The sequence below is a fragment of the Lissotriton helveticus genome, chromosome 4_1, assembly GCF_964261635.1.
Source record: "Lissotriton helveticus chromosome 4_1, aLisHel1.1, whole genome shotgun sequence".
In the NCBI taxonomy this organism is placed as follows: Eukaryota; Metazoa; Chordata; class Amphibia; order Caudata; family Salamandridae; genus Lissotriton; species Lissotriton helveticus.
Window position 1 is genome coordinate 102870930 of NC_136063.1, and position 16667 is coordinate 102887596.

The 16667-nt window shown below is 43.2% G+C and overlaps 1 protein-coding gene across 1 annotated transcript in view; it reads right to left on the reverse strand.

Annotated features, from left to right (window-relative positions):
- Positions 1-16667, reverse strand: part of HGH1 (HGH1 cochaperone) — a 158292-nt gene that overhangs the window by 104697 nt on the left and 36928 nt on the right. The window contains exon 3 of the mRNA XM_078686518.1: positions 16422-16522. Within this exon, the coding sequence (XP_078542644.1) occupies positions 16422-16522 (101 nt within the window). The remainder of the gene's footprint in view (positions 1-16421; positions 16523-16667) is intronic.

Sequence of the window (16667 nt, forward strand, 5' to 3'; positions counted from 1 at the left end):
AGGCTGTGTTAGGCTAGGCTTTGTTATGTTGGGTCAATCTGAGCTATCATTAATGCAAGGAGACATTCAATACATTTGGAATGCACGCACTAAAACTTGAAAGCTCGGTTCATGTGCTCCATTGATTGCAACGAATACTTGCAAGTATTTAACATGCTGACGGATGAGTACTTTTGTATCTGGAATCCAAACCAATGCGTCATCAGTGCACAACTGCACTTAGGTATGACGGGAAATGTAATCGCTGTCTCTGCAGGAAAACACAGAATCTGACGGGATCCCCCTGTCCTCCCCGTGACCCTGTGCGCCTCTGGGCTCTGCGCCTGCTTCGCAGCTGTTGTGAAGACTTTTCTTATCTGCTTGTTAAATAAACAAGCAGATAACAAAAGTCTTCACAACAGCCGTGAAGCAAGCGAGGCAGTCCAGGTGTGCCTGACCTAAAAGCCAAAGGGAGGCAACGAAAAATCCTCCTTTCCAATGGGAAGTCAGCGTTTACCATAAATGCTGACGCTACCCAATGGAAAGGAGGGGCTGGCCTTCGAGCCCTTTTGTAAAAGTCCTCATTAACAATAAATCTCGCTGAGCGAGCTGCACATGTGTGCAACAACGCTTGGCGAGACCTAAAAAAGTAATTAGGGGCAGGTTAGGGACACTCTGACCCCCCCTAGGGGCAGGTTAGGGACACTCTGACCCCCCCTAGAACTTAGAAGATAAAGCTTGAATGATACAAAGCACAATTGATCCAAAAATTAATAACACACACTTAAAATGCAAATAAATTCACGATTTTATATTGAATTCGGATATCAAATACATGTGTACAATACTCTTTCTTATCATAGAGTTACTCAATAGTGAGTGAAAAAGAGGAAGGTTTTGAGAGTGTGCTCGTGAAAAGATGAGGAAAAGGGGGGAATCTGATTGCCAATATATACAAATAATTAAGACACCTGGCAGGAACGTCTTTGCTTAACTATCATCCACAATTATAAGATCCACCATGTATTTTCAATTTGTCTAAACGTGGATAATATCTCCAGTACAGGTGGATACGGTTAAAGATGTCGACGTTTCGACCCTGAAATGGTGGACAAGCCAATGATTCCTTAGATAGGGGTCTTCATCAGGAAAAATAGGGAGTAACCTAAAAACCATGGTAAGAGATCATTGGAGGACCGACCGTATTGAGTCGTGAGGCTGCTGGTGACCGGAAAACACAAGAATTTCTTTGATGGTCCTGTAGGATCCAACATGTAGATGTGCCAAAGAGCGAATCAAAGGCTAAGGCATTGTGTCACATTAAACCACGGTTCAACATAAGTAACGGAGCTTCCAAAATGGGAAGTGCGGCACCTGGAAAAAGGTCCTGATAGTATGCAACATGTAGATGTGCCGAGGGCATCTTAGAGGTTAGAAAACCATGTTTTTATATCGTTTGGAGCTCAAGGATAAATAGTATTCAAACCGATTCAATCAGGTAACAATTCTCTGACTAGGAAGCCTCTACGGAAGTGTCTCGATGATAGTTATGCAAAGAAGTTCCAGCCAGGTGTCTTCTTAATTATTTGTATATATTGCATTTTGGCACTCAATTCCCGCCTTTTCCTCATCTTTTCACAAGCACTCTATCAAACACCTTCCTCTTTTTTCGCTCACTATTGAGAAAGAGTATTGTACAATTGTATTAGATATCCAAATTCAATATAAAATCGTGAATTTATTTGCATTTCAAGTGTGTGTTATTAATTTTTGGGTACTAAAAAAAAATATTTCCCTTAGGACCAATTGTGCTTGTATCATTACTTACCCAGGTCCTACTGTTTACTTGGGTTTCCACTTTGTTTTGTAATGGGAAAGCTTGAATGGCATTACCTTTAAATAAAAAAATAAAATGTGCAGTGGGGCTTGTGGGTGGTCAGACACAGCCAGCCTTACTGTCTGTCCCCCACTGCATATGGTCAAAGGTTGTGCGCCATGAGGGGTTGGCCACTCGCGAGGGTTGGGGGCAGTGCCTGCGGTGAAGCCCATACGCAGCAGGTGGTCAGGCACCTGCAGCAGTGGGGTTGGATGCACTTATCTATCCACCTGCAATGCCAGCTTTAGAGAGGACTGTGAGGTTTTGCGAAGGCTACAAAAAGCCAACTAGACTTTCTAAAGGGCTTAGTTCTATCAATGTAGTATGTAAATGCTATCTTGACATACAGAGTGCGAAGGTCCCTTATCTGCTGCAGACTCTGCTTTTGGAAAAAAGACTGGCAGCTAAATGGTTTGGTTAATGGGGAAGCTGAAACAACCTTGGGATTGGTACGAAAAACCACCCTGTCTTTCTGAACGTCAATAAATGGTTCTTTGACCGTAAAAGATTCAAGATCACTAATGCTGGAGATGATTGTGAATAAGAAAGTCACCTTCCATGACAGAATGCCTTTTACGAGTAGTGTGCACAACTAAGGAGTCCGGGACAATTTGTCCACTAACATAAGCTGGACTCTCTGGGGTTGGCTTATATTTTTCTCCACATGGGGAGTAACCACCCTCGCTTTTAGCTCCTTAAAGTTGTCGGTGGTCAACCTAATCATTCCCTTTAGCATGTGGAGGTAATAGACCACAAGCTCTGTCTTAGTTAGGGTTTCAACTAGGAAGTCGTCCTTCTCCTCCTGTGTGTAGTTTTACTTGATAATGCTATGCAGCCCCTTTGTATTACTGCAGTGTATGTAGCAGTATCACCTGGTGGCAATCGCTTGGCGGAGAGGGCTTTAGATCAAAGTCGACTTGGGGAGTTCGACCACAGAGTTTCCAGGCATCATCTCCCTCCCAGGGCCAAAAGGGGTAGTAACGTCTGCCTGGGTCTAAGACAGTACTCAGAAGAGTACTGTGGTAGTACTCGAGGAGGAGGTATGGGTAGTGGTGGTGGGACTGGGGTAGGGGGGTTGGTGACAGATTTCCAGGCCATTTTTGTAGTTGATGGTACGGTCCTCCATAGAAGGCCAGTTGGTGGTTTTTGCGGATCCCAAGGAGTCCTGGAGCCAGAGGTTTGGTATATATTTGCACATGTCATCCGGCAGATGAAAATGCTTTGCATCCAGGACTCATGTGACTTCAATGTCAGTTGCCGAAAGATTTCAGCATCGACTTAGGCTCTTAGTACATCTTTTCGGGACCATGGGGCTGATGTGGCAGCAATTTTGGCAGCTTTTCAGTGCCTAGAAGGCAAGAAAGTATGGTGCTCAGTGCCCTTGGACGTGGTCTTTGCAGGTGTCGACCCAGCCTCACAAGTTCAGGCCACACCGGCTGGAGGAGTGATAGCCAAAGGTTTGTTCTCTTACCGGCTCGATGCCAGACTCCTTGAGGTGCTCTGCCATCCATCTATGTGCGCTCTTTGGCTCAGGACTAACCCAGAGGTGCAGAAGAAGCTGTGGTATCTACTTTGTCTTTGGCCTTCAGACTAGCCTGTGGAACTTTACCTCCTCCTCGACGTTGGAAGCCTTGGAGAAGAGGGACTCTGGGCTCTATACTACTTGCCTCACCAAGAAGGTCCAGCTTTGTCCTGCTCTGCGTCTGGCATATCTCGGCTGTAGCATCTCGAACGAAGCTGCCTTTGCATTTTGTTATTGGCCCTCTTTCATTCCTTTTGGTATCTTCATGTTTTTTTGCAGGGGATGGCTTCACATGAAGTCTCAACTTGACTGATGGAGAGGCAGAAGTTGCAGACCTCCTGATGGTCCCTCGTGCAGTATTTGGGATTCACCAAGGGCAGAAGTAGAATGTAAAATGGTTCATATTTAACAGTTCCGGCTGTGCAAGTTCCCAGTGGGTGGCACGCATGCTGGATGTAAGAGTGCTGCCCAGAAGCAAAGGAAGCTTGAAGGATTAACCATCTACTAGCACAAAAGACGTATATTGAAACAGAGGTGTCTCACGTTACAAAAGCAGAGTGAAAACACATCACTAGCAGAAGTCGGGAGTACACTGTTCAGGTGTTGTTTGTAGTACAGTGGGACAAAAGCAGTGAGGCCAGAATTGATTCTTGGTGTACAAAAGGAGGGGACGTCACTTGTTGCCAAACTAACTACTGGACAGGCTTCAGGTCTTGCTCCTAGTTCATAGATGGAATCTGTGCCAGCACCACTGTTGCATCATTTTGGAAACAGGCATGGCACCGTTCACGGATTTCACAGGGAAGGCAGCAAAGTGCGCTCAGATTCTAAAGCAATCACCAATGGTAAGGTTGGTTCTGACTGCACTGCTAAGAATTAGAGCAAATATACACGCCTGCCCTAGGAGGCACAATACATATGAGGAGGCACAAATACCTATTGGTGCCTGCCCTGTGGCAGCACGGCAATCCCCAATACATTTGAAGCTGGGAGGAGCAGCACTGAAACCAGCGATCAATGGAAGTAGGGACAAACAAGAGAATACACTGGAACAGGGACATGCAGCACTGTAACCAGCTACCACTGGACGCAGGGATGAGCAGAGCAGCACCACTGACATCACTAACAGGAAACGGGGTGAGCAGCAATGGAAGCAGTGGTCAATGGAAGCAGTGATGAGGCACTAAGCCAACCTGTCTTTAGTAGAAGAAATAAGTAGCACTATTGATCCTGAAACATTATAATATACAGAATCACATACACATACATATATATATATATTACCTACTGGCGATAGCCAGTAGGTATATATAGTTAGGATTGTTTTCCATAGGGAAATCGCAACATTCTATTGGGAATAACTTTGACGCCGGTTGAGGAATCTTCCTGAAGTTTTCCTTAACTTTGCCTCGCGGCGCTTCGGTCCTTCCCTGAAAGTTTGGGGGGGATTCGTCTAGCGGGGGCCGAGATAAAAGGGGGGTCCCAAAACGTGTTTTCCCCATGTTAATTTCCATAGGGCGGTTGGACTCACTTTTAGCCCGAACGGCTGAATGGTTTTCCACCAAATTTGGCAAAATTGTAGGGACTGGTAGCCCGATGTGCCTTTGCTATGTCTCAAGATATGTGCTCCAGTGGTTTTTACGAAAATTAACTTTGAAAAATATATATTGGGCTACATTGGGCTATATATATGTTAGAGCCCAAATGTAGCCCAATGTAGCCCAAAGATGGCCACCAGAGACAAAAATAAATGTAGCCCAAATATCAGCCAGATGTAGCCCAACTATAGCTCAATGACAGAATGTCCCAGAGTGTTCTAAAGAACAACTAGAGCGCCCACAGTCTTACTTATGACAAAAGTAATTGGCATACCTGAAGTCATCTTGATTGGAATAAAGTGTTAACACTTAAAACATTTAATTTGCAAAGGAACCAAATGAGGGGGTTCATTTTGCCATAGAAATTATGATTAGTGCTGAAGAAAGAAAAATTAGGGCACATTTTGAGTGACTTCTCACATCCTCTTATATTTCATTAAGAAAAAATCTGATATGCAGTCTCCCAAGATGGCCACCAGAGACAAAAGAGCCTGTGCTTAAAAACTCTGTTAGCAAAGCAGGCATTTGAGATTAAAAAAACGTTTTAATATATAAAAACGTTATCTGCTGATAGAATTAGCATTTAAAAAACCTTGCGAATTCAATGAAATAACCATAGGTTTCCGACCTTATATAGTTAGGAATTAGCATTTAAAAAACCTTGCGAATTCCCTGAAAAAACCATAGGTTTCAGGCCTTATATAGTTAGGAATTAGCATTTAAAAAACCTTTGAAATTCACTGACAAAACCATAGGTTTCAGGCCTTATATAGTTAGGAATTAGCATTTAAAAAAAACTTGCAAATTCACTGAAAAAAACATAGGTTTCAGGCCTTATATAGTTAGGAATTAGCATTTAAAAAACTTTTGAAATTCACTGAAAAAACCATAGGTTTCAAGCTTTATATAGTTAGGAATTAGCATTTAAAAAACCTTGCAAATTCACTGAAAAAACCATAGGTTTCAGGCCTTATATAGTTAGAAATTAGCATTTAAAAAACCTTTGAAATTCACTGAAAAAAACATAGGTTTCAGGAGTTATATAGTTAGGAATTAACTTTTAAAAAACCTTTGAAATTCACTCAAAAAACTACAAGTTTTAGTGGTGTTATAGTTAGCTGGACATTTTACTCATACAAAACCATTGAAATAACTCCTATATAGTTAGTTGTACTAACTATATTTCGCGCACCCGCAATCCACTGCTGATGATGTCACATATTAGATCATTCATGACATGGTCAGTGACATCACTGATGACATCTCAAATGACATCACTGATGACATCATCCACGTGACAATCACATACACCTTTTCATACACTGTTACAATTTTTCATCACTCTTTGTAAAATACAGAGTATCATATTTAAATCCATTGTCACAGCAATACAAGTATCTAAAAATCCACTCAGTGATTCATAGATGTATACACACATCTAATCACTTACCTATGGATTCACTCATACATGCTGTCAATGAACAATAGAACACTATCAAAAATACTTATACATCTATATCGACATTAAACAACAGCACGCATCCTATTCACATATGGAGTCATCCTACTCACTTATGCAAACAATGGATCATACTTACATATTTACTTAGCAAAACACTTATACAAACACCACTTCTTCTATTCATTTAGAAAGTAAGTCATACTTAGTGAATTATAAAATCATTATTACAAGTATACAGTTATCCATACAGTCACTCACACAATCATTGTGTCTTATGTATACTTATTTATATACAACAACTGACACATACACTGCCTTTTATTTTTCTAGTTTGTTGGACCTGTACCATTGAGAAATATATTTGCTCATCACCACACCCATAAAGATATTCACTCACCCAAACAACTGTTAGAACATGTAGTTTTAACTTCATATATCTACTGAATCAACTATTCACACATCTTTGGACAGTCACACACCCCCCAGCGAACCACACACACTTTCACACTCCCATACAAATACTCAGTTAACTAATCAATAACTAATATAGACTTTCACATAGCTAGTAACCAACTGTAGAATCAGTTTACACAACAACTGACAAAGTGATACAGATATTCACACAGTTTAGTCACTATCCACTATATTTAGTGAGACATTATAAATTTGTCAAGTAAACAGTCAATTACACTGCTACTAAATCCTCCATCCAAATATTTATTTATATATATCCACTTATTCTTCAATGCAAATTGCTATATATATAATGCATATTTAAATAACGAAGCAAACCACATTCACTGGATGATGTCATCAGTGATGTCATCAGTGATGTCATTTGAGATGTCATCAGTGATGTCACTGACCATGTCATGAATGATCTAATATGTGACATCATCAGCAGTGGATTGCGGGTGCGCGAAATATAGTTAGTACAACTAACTATATAGGAGCAATTTCAATGGTTTTGTATGAGTAAAATGTCCAGCTAACTATAACACCACTAAAACTTATAGTTTTTTGAGTGAATTTCAAAGGTTTTTTAAAAGTTAATTCCTAACTATATAACTCCTGAAACCTATGTTTTTTTCAGTGAATATATATATATATATATATATATTTTTTTTTTTTTTTTTTTTTTTTTTTTAGTGATCTCATAGATGATGATCTATCTCTCCTTCAAACCACACATATTTTAGCAGGCAGTGAAGATGTGCCTAGCTCAGGGGAGATCCTAAGGAGGGAAGAAATCATACAAAAGAGAGACCCTAGCAAATTCAAGAAAAAATCTAAATTTCTGCCACATGTGACACATGATGCGATCGACGTCTTCAATGACGCAGTACTCCAAGATTTGGACAAAATGATCTCTAAGAGGATGGAAATCACAAGAAAAAAATCTAATATATCCAGCATGGAATGGCAAGCAATAAAATCACTTAAGGAAGACAATAGCATAGAGATCAAATCCTCTGACAAAGGGGGGAACATTGTAATTTTTGATAAAGATCAATATAAAACGGAGGCTTTGAAACAATTGGAAGACAAAGAATGTTATGAGGTCATTACCAAGATGGAATTTGATAAATGCATCTTGGAATATCATGGACTCCTCAAAAATTGGATGGATGAGGGTATGTTGAGCAAGAATGAACATGAATATCTACATTGTGCACACCCGATCATCCCCACTTTTTACCACCTGCCAAAGGTGCACAAAAACATCAAGCACCCACCTGGGAGACCAATTGTCTCATCCATAGGAAGTCTTCTAGAAGCGACCTCAAGATTTATTGACAATTACCTATCACCCTTTGTCAAGGACCTCCCATCTTTTGTCAGAGACACTCAGGACTTCCTTAGGATTATTGAGAATATACAATGGGAGGATGACATGCTTCTCATTACTCTGGATGTAGCGAATCTGTATACATGCATCGACCATCAAGATGGACTTCAAGCTATTGAATGGTTCCTAAAAAAGAAAAGCATGCATTTCCATCAACACAATCGCATGCTGCTAAGGATGACTGAATTTTGTCTTTTTAATAACATCTTTCTTTTTTCAGGCACAATGTATCGCCAAATCAGGGGGACCGCCATGGGTACGTGCTTCGCCCCCAGCTACGCGAATCTATTCGTGGGCTGGTGGGAGAGGCACGTGGCCTGGGGGGGGACCAACGAACATTGGTTGGACAATATTATGATTTGGACCAGATACATTGACGATCTGTTTGTGGTCTGGCGGGGGGACAGGCCCTCGGCTGAGAGGTTTGTGTCAACGTTAGGCGAGAACAGTCTCAATTTGAGGTTCACCAGTGAAATCAGCAATAAAACAGTCCACTACCTGGACCTGGAGGTGTTTGCGGAGGGAGGCAGAATTCAGACCAAACTCTACCGCAAGCCGACGGCGGGTAACGCCGTCCTGCATGCCGCAAGTCACCACCCCAGATCCATGGTAAAGAATATCCCATATGGCGAGTTTTTGCGTCTGAAGAGGAATTGCTCTGAACATAGCGATTTCCTTTCAGCACAAAAAGCAGCGACCGCCAGATTCATGGAACGAGGGTACTCACAGAAATCACTACTAGAAGCCTCGGAAAAAGTGGATCTGATAAATAGGAAAGATCTACTGGTGAACAAAAACCTGAAAGAAACAGAAAGGACGAAACCCATAACTAGAATGATAACGACCTATAACATGAGATCTAACGAGGTGGTCCAGATTTTTAACAACAACTGGCACATTCTAAAAACAGACATTGTTCTGAAAGACAGAATATCACCTAGACCAACGATCACATATAGGCGTTGTCAATCTTTGGGCGACCATCTAACCAGGAGCCATTACAGGGACCCCCCCAAACCAGTGAGATCCAAACCAATTCAGGGTTTCTACCCGTGCATGCATTGCAAGGCGTGCAAATACAGCCACAAAAAAACTAAATTTGAGGGTAGACCCAATGATCCCCGACCAATAAGAACCATCAAGAAATTTCTGAACTGTAATTCAGAATTCGTGGTGTATTGTCTTGTTTGCCCGTGCTCAAAGAGATATGTTGGAAGTACGATCAATCCAGCGAAAAAACGTATCCTAGAGCACATGCGTGCCATCACGAATAAAGACAAAAATTACCCGGTGGCACGCCACTTCGAAACCCACCACAACAGTAACAGAGATCTTCTTTCCTTCTATCTAATAGACCAGTTGGAAAAACAAGAAAGAGGTGGTGACAAGATCAGAAGTTTAAGGGCAATGGAGTCGAGATACATCATCGACCTCCAGACCATGAAACCGGTCGGTTTAAATAATGACGAAGAGCTTTGGGTACATCTGGAATAACCACACAGTGGGAGTAACCTGTTTAAAAGCATAGGGTCACACCTGTAATAAAATCTGGACACCTATTTTCTGCCGAAACTCTCCCGTTTGTTCTGTCATGCAGAACTAAGCAGGATATTAATAGAATAATTCAGGGAGGAGCATGCCCATACAGGGCCATATCTCTTAAAAGCAACCAGTAAACGCCAATGGAGGCCTATATAAACTGTGACTTGCCTGTAATTGATAAAACAACAGAGACAAAAACGTTAACATTGAGGTGCATGCTTATAGCTTATTGATGGGTACTCGCGATATGGAAATGTTATAAATATATGATTAATGTTTTAAACATCTACATGAATTTTTCACATCATATGGCACGATGGAAACTAATTCTTTATTGTTTCTTTTTTTAAATGCGACTTTTCCAAAATTTGCGAGTATACTATACATGTATAAACACATGAAATGCATGCACTGAGCTATAGAGGATTTCCTCTTTTTGTACGCAAGTCACGTATTCAACGTTTTATTTATTTCTTTGCGAGTTTCTTTTTATTTGTCTTTTGAGCACGAGCACTTTGTTTATCACCATTTACTCTCCATGTTTAATTGTGAAGAACAGTAGTTTTGCACATTACAAGATGTCTGCCATTTTCAGTATGAACTGTCGGCTTAGTCCTCTCTTGATGTTAATGGAGAGGAGGAGATATAATGGCGTGGTAACTTTAATATGTTGACACTGAGGAAGCCGTTTCTCGGCGAAACGCGTTTGTCTTTTCCTGGGGCAGGGGGTCTGCTATTAAAATTCTTGACAACACCTATAGCTTGGAGTGCCGTCTGCTTTCTACAATTATCAGTGAGCGTGTGTGTATATATATATATATATATATATATATATATATATATATTAAGTTCCACAAAGCACCCACGCTTGAGGCGCACTCACAGTCAGCTCACATCAGGTAAGGGAGAACCAGGTGCATCCTGCGCCATGCAGCACCTGACGCGTTTCGGGCCCCGCCCTTAATCATAGGTTCACTGCTACTGGATAACTGCCGCCAAGAAAACTACCAATGTTTGTACCCTCTTTTATTCAATTCAGGTGAGTCGGAACATCACACATTGCATGTTGGGATCGGTAGTTTCAAAAATCATACCCCAGTGGGCTGGAAGGCAGTCACTCCAGAATTTTCAAAACATCAAGGGTGCACCGTTCTGTTACATCCCCGTTCAAGTTCTATGCCTGACTGTCCCAATCCGCTGATGAACCCATCTGCAGTGGAGTCGCTCAATCCTGCGATGGTGCGCCCCCCGACCGGGTCGGCCGTTCAATATTAAGTTCCACAAAGCACCCACGCTTGAGGCGCACTCACAGTCAGCTCACATCAGGTAAGGGAGAACCAGGTGCATCCTGCGCCATGCAGCACCTGACGCGTTTCGGGCCCCGCCCTTAATCATAGGTTCACTGCTACTGGATAACTGCCGCCAAGAAAACTACCAATGTTTGTACCCTCTTTTATTCAATTCAGGTGAGTCGGAACATCACACATTGCATGTTGGGATCGGTAGTTTCAAAAATCATACCCCAGTGGGCTGGAAGGCAGTCACTCCAGAATTTTCAAAACATCAAGGGTGCACCGTTCTGTTACATCCCCGTTCAAGTTCTATGCCTGACTGTCCCAATCCGCTGATGAACCCATCTGCAGTGGAGTCGCTCAATCCTGCGATGGTGCGCCCCCCGACCGGGTCGGCCGTTCAATATTAAGTTCCACAAAGCACCCACGCTTGAGGCGCACTCACAGTCAGCTCACATCAGGTAAGGGAGAACCAGGTGCATCCTGCGCCATGCAGCACCTGACGTGTTTCGGGCCCCGCCCTTAATCATAGGTTCACTGCTACTGGATAACTGCCGCCAAGAAAACTACCAATGTTTGTACCCTCTTTTATTCAATTCAGGTGAGTCGGAACATCACACATTGCATGTTGGGATCGGTAGTTTCAAAAATCATACCCCAGTGGGCTGGAAGGCAGTCACTCCAGAATTTTCAAAACATCAAGGGTGCACCGTTCTGTTACATCCCCGTTCAAGTTCTATGCCTGACTGTCCCAATCCGCTGATGAACCCATCTGCAGTGGAGTCGCTCAATCCTGCGATGGTGCGCCCCCCGACCGGGTCGGCCGTTCAATATTAAGTTCCACAAAGCACCCACGCTTGAGGCGCACTCACAGTCAGCTCACATCAGGTAAGGGAGAACCAGGTGCATCCTGCGCCATGCAGCACCTGACGCGTTTCGGGCCCCGCCCTTAATCATAGGTTCACTGCTACTGGATAACTGCCGCCAAGAAAACTACCAATGTTTGTACCCTCTTTTATTCAATTCAGGTGAGTCGGAACATCACACATTGCATGTTGGGATCGGTAGTTTCAAAAATCATACCCCAGTGGGCTGGAAGGCAGTCACTCCAGAATTTTCAAAACATCAAGGGTGCACCGTTCTGTTACATCCCCGTTCAAGTTCTATGCCTGACTGTCCCAATCCGCTGATGAACCCATCTGCAGTGGAGTCGCTCAATCCTGCGATGGTGCGCCCCCCGACCGGGTCGGCCGTTCAATATTAAGTTCCACAAAGCACCCACGCTTGAGGCGCACTCACAGTCAGCTCACATCAGGTAAGGGAGAACCAGGTGCATCCTGCGCCATGCAGCACCTGACGCGTTTCGGGCCCCGCCCTTAATCATAGGTTCACTGCTACTGGATAACTGCCGCCAAGAAAACTACCAATGTTTGTACCCTCTTTTATTCAATTCAGGTGAGTCGGAACATCACACATTGCATGTTGGGATCGGTAGTTTCAAAAATCATACCCCAGTGGGCTGGAAGGCAGTCACTCCAGAATTTTCAAAACATCAAGGGTGCACCGTTCTGTTACATCCCCGTTCAAGTTCTATGCCTGACTGTCCCAATCCGCTGATGAACCCATCTGCAGTGGAGTCGCTCAATCCTGCGATGGTGCGCCCCCCGACCGGGTCGGCCGTTCAATATTAAGTTCCACAAAGCACCCACGCTTGAGGCGCACTCACAGTCAGCTCACATAAGGTAAGGGAGAACCAGGTGCATCCTGCGCCATGCAGCACCTGACGCGTTTCGGGCCCCGCCCTTAATCATAGGTTCACTGCTACTGGATAACTGCCGCCAAGAAAACTACCAATGTTTGTACCCTCTTTTATTCAATTCAGGTGAGTCGGAACATCACACATTGCATGTTGGGATCGGTAGTTTCAAAAATCATACCCCAGTGGGCTGGAAGGCAGTCACTCCAGAATTTTCAAAACATCAAGGGTGCACCGTTCTGTTACATCCCCGTTCAAGTTCTATGCCTGACTGTCCCAATCCGCTGATGAACCCATCTGCAGTGGAGTCGCTCAATCCTGCGATGGTGCGCCCCCCGACCGGGTCGGCCGTTCAATATTAAGTTCCACAAAGCACCCACGCTTGAGGCGCACTCACAGTCAGCTCACATCAGGTAAGGGAGAACCAGGTGCATCCTGCGCCATGCAGCACCTGACGCGTTTCGGGCCCCGCCCTTAATCATAGGTTCACTGCTACTGGATATATATATATATATTTCCGCACTTGCACTCCTGCTAAGACGCCACGCCATCAATCCTCGGCTGACACACGAGCAAGAACACGGAAGACCCAGAGTGCTGGTGAGTTTTTTATTTAACAGCACACCACGGCAGGATAACGTTTCGCCCTACATATATATATTACCTACTGGCGGTCGCCAGTAGGTAGTTATAGTTAGGATCTACTTTCCATAGGAAATCCGCAACATTCTATTGGGAATAACTTTGGCGCCGGTGGACGAATCTAAGCGAATTTCTCAAAGAAGATGGCCCGCTCCGCTCCTTCCCTGAAAGTTTGGGGGGGATTCGTCAAGCGGTGGCCGAGATAAAAGGGGGGTCCCAAAACGTTTTTTCCCCGGTTGGACTCACTTTTAGCCCGAACGGCTGAATGGATTTCCACCAAACTTGGCAAAATTGTAGGGACTGGTAGCCCGATGTGCCTTTGCTATGTCTCAAGATATGTGCTCCAGTGGATTTTGAGTAATTTAGGTAAAAAAAAAATATATATCTATAAGCGCGCCCCGGTACGCGCACCAGGGCGCGTACCAGCGCGCTACGCGAGTGGAAAGCTGATTGGCTCTCGGGTGTCTGTCAACATTCCAAACAGTCCGGAGCGGCCGCCATCTTGTGTCTCGGTAGGATTGAGACACAAGAGGTGGCAAAAACAAAGGGGGAAATGACCAAAAGGGGGCAGGGTAGACCCCCCATGACCCCATAGGTTTGATGTGGGGGCCATAAAAGGGCTTCGCTTTTCGATTTTTGCGGGGGGAGCGCCCGGTACGCGCACCGGGGAGCGTACCATGGGGAAAACCCAGTGAAACAGTAAAATAATTATTTAAGTCACTGCTCTTTTCTTACCCTTCCACACCCCCGTTCCTTTACTACATTTTCTTCACATATCCACATTCCCCATGTTCACTCTCTCCTTCTCCTCACTCTCCTTCCCCACACTCACCTTCTTTCAGTCCACCTAGTTCACTTCCCTTCTCCTCTCGTCCCTTTTCTGTGCTATGTCACTCATTTTCTTCTCGTTTATCAATGCACTCCACTTCACTTACTCTTTTTCATTTTTTTAAGAACACAGCTCTTTGATGAGAACTGGAGGTAGTTCTGAAAATAACTTTTTTTTCTTCTTTTTTTAGAACAAAAACAAAAACAGTGAATGGGAAACTGCTCAACAGGAGCAAAAAAACAAAACAAAATTAGGGCTGGGAACGGCAGCGATGGTTATCCAATGCTCGAACCATGAGCAGAATACTTTGTTCCCCATAGCAAAGTAACTTATCGCAATATCTGCATTTAATAACGCCTTTATTAAAAGCAGGCTGGATGTTGGGAATCTGTTCTTTGGATTGCTCCCTCCCTGATGCAGTTTGTCCTCCGGTTGAAGTAGAGGCCCCATCACTGGGAGCCTCTCGTGCCAGAGCCCTGACACTCTCCCGGGCAAAGTTCTGGGGGTGCCTCCTCTCGACATGTCGAATCATCGTCGAGTTTCCAAATGAATATTTCTTTCTGGGGTCACCCCGTGACAGGACAGTTTTACAAATCCTGCATTCACCTTTGGAGCATTTACTTTTTTCTGATCAGGTGGAATGGAAAAAACTTCCATATGAAGTGTTCTTTTATTTTCGGCTGAGGAACCTTTTCATCCAGAAATCCCTCTGACTCATCTTCACTGCTGGATTCTCTGGCAGCCATGGTAATTCAAGATATTAATTCAGCAAAGAGCCAACAGCAAAAAGAGAGGTCTTGCAGTCACAAAAGTGAAAGAAGAAGTGAAGGAAATGGGTGGGGAATTTCATTCTTTCTAAAAAAAAAATTGTTAGCAACCAATGAAAAGTGTTATTTTCAGGTCACATGACACGCTTACGCTACGCGCCCCGGTGCGCGCCCGGCGGCGCTTACGTTGCGCGATGGTATGCGCTCGGGCGCTTCCGGGTGCGCTTACGCCGTGCGTCATAAGGCGCATCACGCGGCTACTCGATACGTCACGATGATGTTTTCGTTCGCGGCAATAGCGCTAACGGGGCGCTCACCGGTACGCGCACCAGAGCGTGCCGTAACACTGCGCTTACCCGTGCATTCACCGGTACGCGCACCGGGAGCGCACCAAGGCAAACAAAAAAAGGGAAAAATATACATTAAAAAATTGTATTATATAAATATACAATATAGAATTTTTTATAAAAAATATCTTTCATAGCTATATAAATTAGCTATTAAAAAACCTATGAAATTCACTGGAAAAAACATAGGTTTGAGGCCCTATATATAGTTAGGAATTAGCATTTACAAAACCTATGAAATTCACTGAAAAAAAACATAGGTTTCACACCAGTTATAGTTAGGAATTAGCATTTAAAAAACCTATGAAATTCACTGAAAAAAACATAGGTTTCACACCAGTTATAGTTAGGAATTAGCATTTAAAAAACCTATTAAATTCACTGAAAAAACAACTTTTACATATACATATATAAAACATATTTATTTTTCAGAAAGACACACATTCACTGGATGGTGTCATCAGTGATGTCATGAGTGATGTCACTGACCATGTCATGAGTGATATAATATGTGACGTCATCAGCAGTGCATTGCACGCGCAAGTTATAGTGAGTCCAACTAACTATAACGTGGGAATTTCAATGGTTTTATGCGAGTAAAATTTCCAGCTAACTATAACTGGTGTGAAACCTATGGTTTTTTCTGTGAATATATATATATATATATATATATATATATATATATATATATATATATATATATATATATATATATATATATATATATATATATATACACACACACACACACACACACAAATGCATACACAAATGCATACATAAATACAGATATGTGTTTTGGGGCTCTAGTTCTGCTGGTGTACTCCCCCCTCTCTCTCAATAGATAAAGACAGAGAACAGATACTGAGCTCATCAGAATGAAGGCCACTCCCACATCTTAGGTAGCAGGGAGTGGCAGTCAACAACTCTGGGTTCTAGACATTACAACAAGTCACTTACAGTATTCGAAACAACAGTTCTTGAGTGTTCCTATCACGCCTCCTCTGCGGACTGTGGAGCCTTCGTACTGCGTGTAGGGCAGGAGTCGCTGCAGCACACACCTGTGCAGAAGACAAAAAGAAAGAGGCATGGAGACGGAGATATGGCATGGAACAGAACCAACTTTCTCCGCAAGTCCTCCATTCCACCCTAGAGATCCATACACTCTACATCTGTCTGTGATCTGTGTGTTTATATTCAAAATGC